General features: G+C 43.5%; 1 protein-coding gene across 2 annotated transcripts in view; it reads left to right on the plus strand.

Annotated features, from left to right (window-relative positions):
• LOC121878429 (N-acetyl-D-glucosamine kinase-like) overlaps positions 1 to 12,875 on the plus strand; it is a 58,717-nt gene that overhangs the window by 9,984 nt on the left and 35,858 nt on the right. For both annotated transcript variants that reach the window (XM_042384663.1, XM_042384664.1), the window contains exon 2: positions 4,188 to 4,272. In XM_042384663.1, coding sequence (XP_042240597.1) covers positions 4,188 to 4,272 — 85 coding nt within the window. The remainder of the gene's footprint in view (positions 1 to 4,187; positions 4,273 to 12,875) is intronic.

Here is a 12,875-nt window from a genome sequence, read left to right on the forward strand (position 1 = left end):
GTACTGTGCCAAAGGCCAGGTTTAGTGTACCAGCTGGGGTAACAGGTCTGTGTACCTGTGTTGAAGGCACAGAAGGTTCAGTGTACTCAAAAGGGGTAAGCTATGCTCAGTACTGTGCTGGGTGGCTGGTGTCATTCAGTGCACCAAAGTTGGGTGGCCAAAGCTGGGGTGTTGTATTCAGTACTGTGCTGGGGTTGGTCAGTACTGTGTTGGGGGCACAGGTCTGTTAGTGTACTGTGCTGGGGTGGGCCAGGTCTAGGCAACCTGTGCTGGGTGGCCAGGTTCAGTGTGCACTGTGTTGGGGTACAGAAATTAGTGTACTCTAAAATAAAGGTACAGCCAGGTCTAGTACTGTGTTGGGGCTAGGTTCAGGTACTGTGTGCTAGTGCAACAGGTTCAGTGTACTGGTGTTGTGGTGCCAAGGTTGTCTAGTGCACTGTGCTGGGTGGCCAGGTTCAGGCACGTGCTGGGGTGGCCAGGTCTAGTGTACTGCTGGGGTGGGCTGGTAATACTAGTGTACCTGTGCTGGGGTGGCCAGGTTCAGTGTACTGTGCTGGGGTGGCCAGGTTCAGTGTACTCGTGCTGGGGGCCAGGTCTAGTGTACTGCACAGTTCAGTGTGACTCGTGCTGGGGGCACAGGGTTCAGTGCACTGCCAGTGTGGCCAGTGTAGGTCTGAGGTACCTGTGCTGGGGTGGCCAGGTCTATGCCTGTGCTGGGTGTGTCCAGTGCACTGTGCTGGTGGGTCAGGTCTAGGCACTGTGCTGGGTGCACAGGTCTGGGTGCACTGTGTTGGGTGGCCAGGTTCAGTGCACTCTGTGCTGGGGGTGGCCAGGTTCAGTGTACCTGTGCTGTGCACAGGTTCAGTGTACCCCTGGTTAAAGGCAGGCTGGTAGGTTCAGGCACTGTGCTGGGGTGGTAACAGGTTCAGTACTGTGCTGGGGAAGCCAGGTCTAGTGGTACCTGTGCTGGGGTGGGCCAGGTCCTGCTGGGTGGCCAGGTTCAGTGCACTGTTGTGGCCAGTTCAGTGTACTGTGCCGGGTGGCCAGGTTCAGTGTACCTGTGTGCTGGGGTGGCCAGGTCTAGGGGTGTACCGTGCTGGGTGGGTCAGGTCTGCGCACTCAAAGCGGTGGCCAGGTTCAGTGTACTCGTGCCGGGGTGTGGGTTCAGTACCTGTGCTGGGGTGGCCAGGTTCAGTGGTACTGTGCTGGGGTGGCCAGGTTCAGTGGCCTGTGCTGGGTGGCCAGGTTCAGGTGCACTCTGTAAAGCAGGCCCAGGGTCTGCCAGGGGTGCAAGGCCAGGTCTAGTGTACCTCTGTTAAAAATAGGTTCAGGTGTACTCCTGCGTGGGTTGTGGCTCAGGTGTACCCCTGCCGTTAAAAGCCAGGTCTATGCCAAAACAGGTTCAGTGTACTCCTGCTGGGGGCCAAAAATTCATAGTGTACCCCTGCTGGGGTGTACAGGTTCAGGCACTGCTGGTGGTGCTGGGGTGGCCAGGTCTAGTGTACTCCTGCTGGTGCTTCAGGATCAGGTCGGTGTGAGGATAGTCATGTTACCATCAAGCGTTAAGGTCGTTCACCATGTGGCCATTACCTATAAAGGCTGGACCTGTCGTTTGTTTTGTCTCGTCTGCCACAAGTGTCACGAGAGACAACAGTACAATACAATATCTATTGTTTTTACAGCGACGGCTTCATCGTTAATAGATAAGAGATCTGTCAGGTTCTCAAGAAAGCGCAGGCGAGACATGGCCCTGACCAATGGCTCTGACTAGACCTATCGTCAACGCGTCCGCCTTCCCTCACCAAACCCTCAGAGGAACTTTTTAGAAGCGCGGATTAACACACTGACTCTTCAGGCCACCAACGTTTATAAACAACTGACGCAAATCTTAGTGCATAAATTAAATTAATTTGTTTTTAATGGGAAAACTAGAATTTTTATAAGTTGTTCATAATCATTGGCAGTGTGTGTTTTATAATGCCAAAATGATACTGAAAGTTGAATTGTAACGCTTGAGGGAGGTTTTGAAAACCCATTACATTGTATACGTGCCACAGTGTCTTATAAAGAATGGCGTTTTGTTCACTTTGACTGACCACCTGCACTTGACGATACACTAGTGGTAAATATAGGTACTTGCTGTAGTGTTGTTAAAGAATACCCTGAAGTTATAGTTGTTAATATCGAGACTTTTTTACGGGGATTAGCTTTAATGCTGGTATCACATTTATACAAATTTACATTGATTCAGTAGGTACATAAACAGTGTAGGTAAACAAACAATAGTAAACAGCAAGCTGATTCGACCATGGATATTGTCCGACAAAACCATCATAAGCTTGTTTGCATGAGGGTCCCGTCGTGTTTCTTGCCGTCATCACTAAACTCCAGTAAGTTTTATACGTCCAGGTGCTCTCCTTGGTAAGCTCCGTTGACTACAAGATACTTCATCATCGTGTGTGACCTCTTGCCTCCCTTGGTCAGCCTGTGAGGTGATAGTAACATGAACGATGACTATGACAAAGTTGGCGAAATCTGAGATGGCTTGGGGTCTTCTTTGTTATAAATCAGCTTTACATATGTTTCAAGTTCCATGCTGGTCTCTCAAACTGCATGATGGCTCCAGTTATATGCTTGATTACTAGTGAAGCCGGTTGCTGCCTCATGACTGGCCACACATGACTCGACACATGGTAGATTACGTCGAATGTTGATAAGTAGGAGATGCTGGTATACTGTACCCCGTGTTTTGTTGCACAGGGGGGCGGTGGTGGTTGCTAGGTGTTTATATAAGTGTAGGCTAGATGTTCACATAAGTGGTGGCTGGGTGTTCACATAAGTGGTGGCTGGGTGTTCACATAAGTGGTGGCTGGGTGTTCACATAAGTGGTGGCTGGGTGTTCAGATAGTTGTGGTTATTGGTTCTGAAGAAAGTCGTGACGCAATTCGAGGTCCTCTGAAACGTCAACAATGGAAAGATTTTCTCTTATTGTGTGTGGTAGTGTTACTGCTGCGTCATTATGAACAAGGACGGGAGAGGTGATCACTGTATGTTGTTGACGTGGTTACGGGTACAGTAATGTAATTTGTAAACAGAGAAGAGGAGAGAGTGAGAAGAAGTGGAGAGGAGAGAGTGAGAAGAAGTGGAGAGGAGAGAGTGAGAAGTGGAGAGGAGAGAGGGCGAGGAGGAGAGGGCGAGGGAGAAGAGGAGAGGGCGAGGGAGAAGAGGAGAGGGCGAGGGAGGAGAGGAGAGGGCGAGGGAGGAGAGGAGAGGAGCGAGGGAGAGAGAGGAGAGAGGGCGAGGGAGAAGAGGAGAGAGGGCGAGGGAGAAGAGGAGAGAGGGCGAGGGAGAAGAGGAGAGAGGGCGAGGGAGAAGAGGAGAGAGGGCGAGGGGAAGAGGAGAGAGGGCGAGGGGAAGAGGAGAGAGGGTGATGGAGAAGAAAAAGTCCATAGTTCGTCTTGACCTTCAGCAACAGGAATGAATGCAGTAACTTGCCAAACAAAAAACATTATTATCCCCCCTTGACCTACTGTACACACCCGCTCATGTTAGGACTCGCCCCCAACCCTTTGTGTCAGACAGTTCACGTGACTAAAAATACATGCGAGGTTTTGTTGATTTATTCCATTTAGGTAATTGTGTAATATTTTTCTAGCCTTGTTATTAAAATAGTTTGGTCGTTAGCGAGTTATTAAAAGCATACACTCTTGACGGAGGTGTGAGAGAGCGGGGGGGGGGATTGGTAACAGCTGGATAGGTAGGTGTGTAGTGAAGTGTGTTATGTTTTCATAGGAAGTTGTCCAGAGTAAGTGACTTTATTTGGAGTGATTGCTATGGCTTCACTGTACGTAACTCGTATTTATTAAAAAAAACATCTTGAACGACTTTCCTCCCGAACACCTGACGTTCATAAAACTTGACAATTGTATGCCACAGGCAATGTGTTGGTGTTATTACGTTATGTATGTATGTATGCATGCATGTATGTATGTATGTATGTATGTATGTATAAAAGATTAACATTATGGTTGTTTATGGAGAACTAATATTGTGATTTTGTATACGGTATTTTTTTTTTGCATACCAAAGGCCACAATTGTGATCGTATATAGGACTAAAATTTTGATTGTATATAAGACTTAATATTTCGTTTATACAGGACTCAATATTTGTGTTTTTGTGTACAGGGGCGGCACACACTCATGGATCGTGCTGATGGACGGACGAGGGAAGAAGATCGCCGAACTGGAGGGTCCTTCAACCAACCGCTGGGTGAGTGTGTCTGTTGTTCAGGTCGGGAATATGATGCATGGGTAGTTATAAAAGATCCGGGCTAACGAGTCATGTGAGTAAAAACAATTATTAAAACACTTGGTTCACATTTTATCTTGGCTCAAAAAAGTCTCAGATGTCGCCCAGCCAAGAAACAAAGTAGCCCCCCTTCAGTGTCTTCTACAGTATAAGGTCTACAAAATGATGCCTAGTAACAATTCTCTGGGAGTTGGTGGTGACGGTGTAGAAGTGATGGCTAAAGGCGTGACGGGGAGTTGGTAAGTGACGGTGTCAAGGTTACAGTCCTGTCACTCCGTGTATCCACCTGGTAACTTGCATCAAACTCCAGCAACTGTGTACATATACAGTCTACTGTATGTGTATCAACTTGCACTTGGAGGTTATTATATGGTACATATAGCGTCCTTTTCTTAATATCTAGACGTGTCACCTTGGTTACCGTAATATTTTATCCATGTTAATCCACTTCACTTTGTTTACATATGAGCGAGATTGCATCGTGTCTTGGTATTTAAAAACACAATATTTTAAGCCTGTGACGGAAACCATAATATTGTTATTTAGGAAGTACACGGGACGTTGCGCTGCTCTATGATAAGTCGACCACACACTGGCCACTGCCCACACAAGCGTGGAAAATGGCTTTAAAACATTGACGATGGTGATGTGTGTGGTGTTGGCAGCACCGCGTCGGTAACCTCTGTACAAGGTGTGTCCCGTGACCTTCAAGTGCTTATTGTAGAAAGTGTATATAGGAAGGCGGGAACCAAGGGCGAGGCTATGGTGAAGGTGCCACCAACCCTGGCCCTGTCCTCTCCTTATCTCCCTTCACTTACATCAACCTTGGCCTTATCATGGATATGACGTAAAACTCATCATACTACAAATTTTAAAGTAAAACAAAACTGAGTCCATAAAGTAGAGGCTAAGTGGACACAACTCCTACTGGTGCGTATACAGTTGATTATGTCGCAGAGCTCCACTATAGCTTGACGCCCCCTACACACCGCACCAGCTAGCCGGCCGGTGCCAAGACCTTGCTGGTTTTGAATCTGCTCACAACTAGTTGCTAGGGGCATCAAGTTTCTGGCCTAAGCCGTGGGGTGGTGGCGCCAGGCTGGGGACCTCCTGGGCCCATCCTACACCACACCCGCCATGGCAACCACACAAGGCTACTCTCTATCAAAATAATTATGCTAATGCGTTAACAGACGTGTGTTATGTGTGATAGTTTATGATAAGATGTAGATAAACCTCTAAACCTTCCCTGAATAACCTCGAGTTGCACGACAAACCGTTTTAGTGCAATTTACTTACTTTTGCAGTATCTCATTGACTTTTCACTGTGCATCACGCAATACTCAAAACCAAACGGCTAAAATTATTTAGCTTAAAGCAAGTTTTGTGGAACATGCGTCAACTGTCCGTCTTTGTTTGTGAAGACCAAATTAATCTCCTTCGTTGAGACCATGATGGTCATAACAGCGGTTGGGAGGTCCTGAAAAATCTAGATTGAAAAATCTCATATGACGTCAAGAAGTTTTATTGTAAGGCTCAGGTCGTTGACTGTTGGGCTCGGCAGGTACCCTTGATAAGCTGTAATCGTGATTGACACTCGGGTTTTGTATTAAGTTGCGACACCGGGATCAACAGTGATATGATGTACGACGGTACAGTATTACCTGTGATAAGACCGTCACGTAAACTAGCCTCCTGGACAGCAAGTCTCGGAAATATATTTTAAGAACTTTGGAGCTTATGGTGAGGACTTCTGGGGTAAAATGTGGCCCTTCCAAGTGAATCTTGTTCCAGGTTATTTAAATGTTGTCATACAAAGTGTTGTGTTGGTGTCCGATGATCACTGTGACGGGGAGTACGGTGAATCATAAAACTGATAAACTCGTCTGTACTTTGACCCAAAAATGTACTTATGTAGAACGCAGGAAATATTTGTTTATGGTTCAATAAACATGATGACGTATACCGCAGTAGATGCATCAGTTTGACGCAATAAATGAAGTAATATATAACTTCTGAACACCAGTTTATGACCCCAGTAAACCCGGTTGGCGTCGCTCTTGGCGTATCCTCACATAACCGGTGTGAGACTTCAGCTAGGAAATTGACAATAGTTTCACGTGTCATAATCGTCGTAGCGTGTCATTAGTTATAAGAATACACTTGGATTGTATAGAAGAAAACGAAGGCTAGTAGATGGTATAAAGTGTTGTTATAGGGGGCGCGGAAGACTTGGGGCCTAAAGGTTGGTACAGAATTTACTTGCAGAATCTGTCCAAAAATTAATGTTCGTTCATTTTGATGTTAATTTAATGTATGTAGCTAGCTGTTGGTGACCAGGCGGACAGTACAGTGCAGACAGTATCCTCACCGGGCGACCCTGCACGGTTGGTTGCACTCACTCCTATACACACACACACACACACACACACACACCCCTCTTGTTGGATTTCACTCAGCGAAAGTTATTTATCCAGTTTGTGTTGAGAACTGTGACGTGGACCTCCTCCCTCTCCTCTTCCCCCCCCTTCCACCCTCACCTCTTCCCCCAGAACTGTACTCTCCTGAACTTGACTCTTAAGGAGAAAGTAATTGAAGGTTTAAATATAGGAAGATGACTAGTTTAATAAAGGTATAGAGTCTGGGACCAACTAATAATTGAAGACTGCCCTGACCCGTTGTTGTGGTGTGTGACATTGACCTATACAACGCGTACTAAATTCTACTGGTCAGGAAGTTAATACCCCGAGCGTTCCAGACTAATAAGGAGTTGGATCAACCTATTATCTTCTCAAGGTCGACCCAGGAGGACCCAAGGAACCTATGGAACCTGTAATATGGGTTTTTTTATTATTTTTTTTACTGTTCCTATAATGTAGTGTCTGTTGTTTTATTACTAATATCTATACAGTATCTGGTGACTCAACGTGATTGGTCTATCGTTTATTTATCTCCCATTTACGAAACTAATATTACGGTTATTTTGTTATTATGACAGAGTAAATAGTTAACGTATCTGATGTTTATCTTTCATCATCTCGTTTTCTGACTAATCCGGAAATTCAGATTTTTTTGACGTGACGGTTTTGTGCGTTGGTTTACGTCTCATTTTGTAACTAGAAAACTTCACAGTTGCAGGAATTACAGAATCCCTCAAACTGCCATTTATGCTGTATCTGTGGCCTGTACCCCCTGTGAATTTGTTGTTGTTGATGATGCATTACTGCGCGTCAACAGATACAGATGTTCTTGAAACTTGGCAGTCATTGTCCTCTCAAGACCTGGAAAGACCTTGACGATATCATAACATTTTAACCAGAGTATTTTTTATCAGTTTGCATTAACACGGCGTCAATGACCTCAAGGTTACGATAGTGGAGAGTTTGTTAGTAATCAGTGAGAGCCGCGGGCAGGTGGCAGTGTTTTATACCAACTATCAAACGACCAGTTCAGAAAGATGATGTATAAGTTGTCTTGTCTGGCGGCTGTATATACGACGTGTTTTATAAGAGCAGTACGACACACACACACACACACACACACACACACGTACATTATTGAAGTGTATACAAGACTGGTTTAATGTATGGCCTCAGTAGTTATGTACAGTGCAGTAGTGTTGCTCGTCATTGGCTTAGATTATTTTCCTGGCTTAATAGTATTTAATCAGAATTACTTGTTTACAAAGAGTAGAATCAAGACTGTTGGGAATTTAATGTTTTGATTGATCATTATAAACTTGGGTAAAGTTTAATGTCGAACACCACATGGAAGAGAAGACTCTGTAAAGGCCAACATTTATTGAACCTGCTCAAGGGGTGATAATTATACAGAATATTTTGATAGAACATTATGCGAGCATGACTGTGGACTGATCAGTGTCTGGTGTGTTGCTGTAACGTCTCTCACATCTAGTATCTCGTCGTTGTCTTACTGCTTTGGTGGGGGACAACTTGGGGTCAAGGAAAAATAACAGTTCCAAGGTAAACTTAACTATGTTTACCCTGACATGTAATGGGGCTTCGATGATGGCTATTTATATATGTGTATATGTAGAATGTATGTAGTGTTATCAGAGACACAGATGGGTGGAGGAGGGAGGACAAGGAAACCAGGCCACAACATAGGTTAATCATTAGCTTGACCTTGTTCCGTGTCACCCTGGTGCCTGAGGTGCAGCAGCAACTGGGGTCAGAAAGTAGTTCCAGCGACTTGTGGCGCGGATGCTGCCTTGTTGATGCAAATGTCAAACAAGGTCAGCTTTTCTCCCTCGCCACCTAGTCCTGGTCGATCATGTTGACGTGATCATGTATGAGGACTCGTTCCATGGGAGAATAACACTCAGTAGTCAGGCAGGGAGAGTCAAGTATGTCGTTGTTGTATTATGATGACACACACACACTCTCTCTCTCTGTGCTTCCATATACGATGATTAGATACTTACCATATGACCGGGATCCATATTTGGGTGGCTCTGGGTGACAGGGACACATCTCTTGTAAGGGAGAGTACAGGTCAGGAGGGAAACAAGGTCACACTCACTCCCCCCTCACCCAGCATACTGACCTTTAATGCCGAGGGGTTAAGGAGAAGGTCTTTGAGTTTACTGTATATATTTAGTTGTTGCTGGAATTTAGGTTAATGAAAACATTACAACAAATTTCATGTGGTGGTAGGATTTGTAAACACGAGTCGAGTCTAGGAACTGTATTTGCACCTCCCTCTCTCCCCTTCCCTTCCCCCCCGCCCCCCACGCCTCCTTCCCTTGTCCACGCCATTTTATTATTTTATTATTTTTTTAAGCCTGGAAGTTCTGACGCCGCAAGTAACCTTTTATATTCTTGAGTTAGGTGCGTGTGTTTGTTTGTATATGTGCGTGTGTTTGTTTCTATATGTGCGTGTGTTTGTTTCTATATGTGCGTGTGTTTGTTTCTATATGTGCGTGTGTTTGTTTCTATATGTGCGTGTGTTTGTTTCTATATGTGCGTGTGTTTGTTTCTATATGTGCGTGTGTTTGTTTCTATATGTGCTATGTGTTTTGTTTCTATATGTGCGTGTGTTTGTTTCTATATGTGCGTGTGTTTGTTTCTATATGTGCGTGTGTTTGTTTCTATATGTGCGTGTGTTTTGTTTCTATATGTGCATGTGTTTGTTTCTATATGTGCGTGTGTTTGTTTCTATATGTGCGTGTGTTTGTTTCTATATGTGCGTGTGTTTGTTTCTATATGTATGTGTGTTTCTATATGTGTGTGTTTGTTTCTATATGTACTGTTTTGTTTCTATATGTGCGTGTGTTTGTTTCTATATATGTGCGTGTGTTTTGTTTCTATATAGTGCTGCGTGTGTTTGTTTCTATATGTGCGTGTGTTTCTATATGTTGTTTGTTTCTATATGTGCGTGTGTTTCTATATGTGCGTGTGTTTTGTTTCTATATGTGTGTTTGTTTCTATATGTGCGTGTGTTTGTTTCTATATGTGCGTGTTTTGTTTGTTTGTTTCTATATATATGTGCGTGTGTGTTGTTTCTATATGTGCGTGTGTTTTGTTTCTATATGTGCGTGTGTTTGTTTCTATATGTGCGTGTGTTTGTTTCTATATGTTGTTTGTTTTCTATATGTGCGTGTGTTTGTTTCTATATGTATTTGTTTCTATATGTGCTTGTTTTGTTTCTATATGTGCGTGTGTTTGTTTGTTTCTATATGTGCGTGTGTTTGTTTCTATATGTGCGTGTGTTTGTTTCTATATTGTGTTTGTTTCTATATGTGTGTTCTATATGTTTGCGTGTGTTTTGTTTCTATATGTGCGTTGTGTTTGTTTCTATATGTGCGTGTGTTTGTTTTCTATATGTGCGTGTGTTTGTTTCTATATGTGCGTGTGTTTGTTTCTATATGTGCGTGTGTTTGTTTCTATATGTGCGTGTGTTTGTTTCTATATGTGCGTGTGTTTGTTTCTATATGTGCGTGTGTTTGTTTCTATATGTGCGTGTGTTTGTTTCTATATGTGCGTGTGTTTGTTTCTATATGTGCGTGTGTTTGTTTCTATATGTGCGTGTGTTTGTTTCTATATGTGCGTGTGTTTGTTTCTATATGTGCGTGTGTTTGTTTCTATATGTGCGTGTGTTTGTTTCTATATGTGCGTGTGTTTGTTTCTATATGTGCGTGTGTTTGTTTCTATATGTGCGTGTGTTTGTTTCTATATGTGCGTGTGTTTGTTTCTATATGTGCGTGTGTTTGTTTCTATATGTGCGTGTGTTTGTTTCTATATGTGCGTGTGTTTGTTTCTATATGTGCGTGTGTTTGTTTCTATATGTGCTTGTTTCTATATGTGCTTGTGTTTGTTTCTATATGTGCGTGTGTTTGTTTCTATATGTGCGTGTGTTTGTTTCTATATGTGCTTGTGTTTGTTTCTATATGTACTTGTGTTTTGTTTCTATATATGTGCGTGTGTTTGTTTCTATATGTGCGTGTTTGTTTCTATATGTGCGTGTGTTTGTTTCTATATGTGCGTGTGTTTGTTTCTATATGTGCGTGTGTTTGTTTCTATATGTGCGTGTGTTTGTTTCTATATGTGCTTGTGTTTGTTTCTATATGTGCTTGTGTTTGTTTCTATATGTGCGTGTGTTTGTTTCTATATGTGCGTGTGTTTCTATATGTGCGTGTTTCTATATGTGCGTGTGTTTGTTTCTATATGTGCGTGTGTTTGTTTCTATATGTGCGTGTGTTTGTTTCTATATGTGCGTGTGTTTGTTTCTATATGTGCTTGTGTTTGTTTCTATATGTGCTTGTGTTTGTTTCTATATGTGCTTGTGTTTGTTTCTATATGTGCGTGTGTTTGTTTCTATATGTGCTTGTGTTTGTTTCTATATGTGCTTGTGTTTGTTTCTATATGTGCGTGTGCTTGTTTCTATATGTGCGTTCAAGCCTTCACTAGGTCGTATACATTACTCTCCATGGAACAAAGTGAACAAAGTGTGTGTGTGTGTGTGTGTGTGTGTGTGTGTGTGTGTGTACAACCTACCAAATTTGGAACACTAAAACACCTGTACTGTACATGACTTGAAATCATTGCAAGGTGTCATGTTGAATACTTCCCAGTTGAGTTAATGACCGTGTTCAATTTCGATATATTGAACACTTAAACTTATCTTCACTTTATACTACACGGAGATAAGTGTATTTAAAAGGTTTCCAAGTAGACACAAACACGTTCTTATCGGAAACCTGTCGGGGCGAATATTTAAATACCCCTGTAGTACATTAGTATCAGTAGTTAACTTTCAATCTGTATTTTTTTAAAGTGTAGGGTTAATTACATGTAACTTTGATCCTGTAAATTATCCTTGTCTTGTTATACTCGACCATTAACCTTTTTAATTATCACACATCATTATCCTGGATGATAAGGTTAAGGTGATTACTTTTGTCATAGTACCATTGTAGTGCTGTGGCGTTTACCTGGTTTTTGTTTTTCCCGAGGTGATTTAAGGTGGAATTTATTTTCCTGGGTGACTGGTTTGTGTTTGACGTGTCTGCATAATTTGAGCGTAATGCAGGCGACGAGCACACCCCCAGCAGGTGACGCTTATCAGGTCTTGACATTCTGGGTGTGTGTGTGTGCTTTGAAGTGCCTGATCTAACTTTAATATTGATCACTTTATAGGTGTGGGGTGTAGGCGTTAAGATAAGCTAGAGAAGGGGTGGGGGGTGTTCGTGCTTGCTCGTACAGTATGTCGGAACTATTGGCACCCAGCACCGTATTGAATTCTGTTCTGTGCTCAGCTTGCAACACCCGATACCCAGCTCACATGTAGTGAATAATATTCTCGCTATGCCAGCAGGAGAGCTCCAGAATTCGATTTCTGTGCATGTTGGAACTTTTTTATTATTTGTATTTCTTTTTTATTATTTGTATTTATTTATTTTGTATTATGTAATTTCCACCACTTGTCGGTCTCTGTAGTTCGGGCGGTCGTTCTGTAGTTCGGGCGGTCGTTCTGAGGCGGTCGTTCTGTAGCTCGGGCGGTCGTTCTGTAGCTCAGGCGTCGTTCTGTAGCTCGGCGGTCGTTCTGTAGTCGTCTGTAGCTCGGCGGTCGTTCTGTAGCTCAGGCGGTCGTTCTGTAGCTCGGGCGGTCGTTCTGTCGGGCGGTCGTTCTGTCGCTCAGGCGGTCTTTCTGTAGCTCGGGCGGTCGTTCTGTAGCTCGGGCGGTCGTTCTGTAGCTCGGGCGGTCGTTCTGTAGCTCGGGCGGTCGTTCTGTAGCTCGGGCGGTCGTTCTGTTCTTTTGTACGACCTTCATTGTCGGTAAAGCTCCTTGATGTCGTTTGCTTCTTGACATCCCCAGCAGAAGTAATTGAGAATCTGGTGCAAATCATTTAGCAGATCGTGTTCCGGGGTGATGCTCGGCACGTACTGTTTAAGTTGACGCTGACTTGTACATCTTGATCACTTCCTGTGTTGGGCGTCTTTATTAACTTCCTCAGTTATCTGTTGTAGTATTGTGTCGAGATTTGTGTTCGGTGATCGTGACAAAGCAGACAGTTAAAACCGTTAAATTTTCTAAAACAACAA

Source organism: Homarus americanus, unplaced genomic scaffold (genome assembly GCF_018991925.1).
Source record: "Homarus americanus isolate GMGI-L3 unplaced genomic scaffold, GMGI_Hamer_2.0 scaffold41027, whole genome shotgun sequence".
In the NCBI taxonomy this organism is placed as follows: Eukaryota; Metazoa; Arthropoda; class Malacostraca; order Decapoda; family Nephropidae; genus Homarus; species Homarus americanus.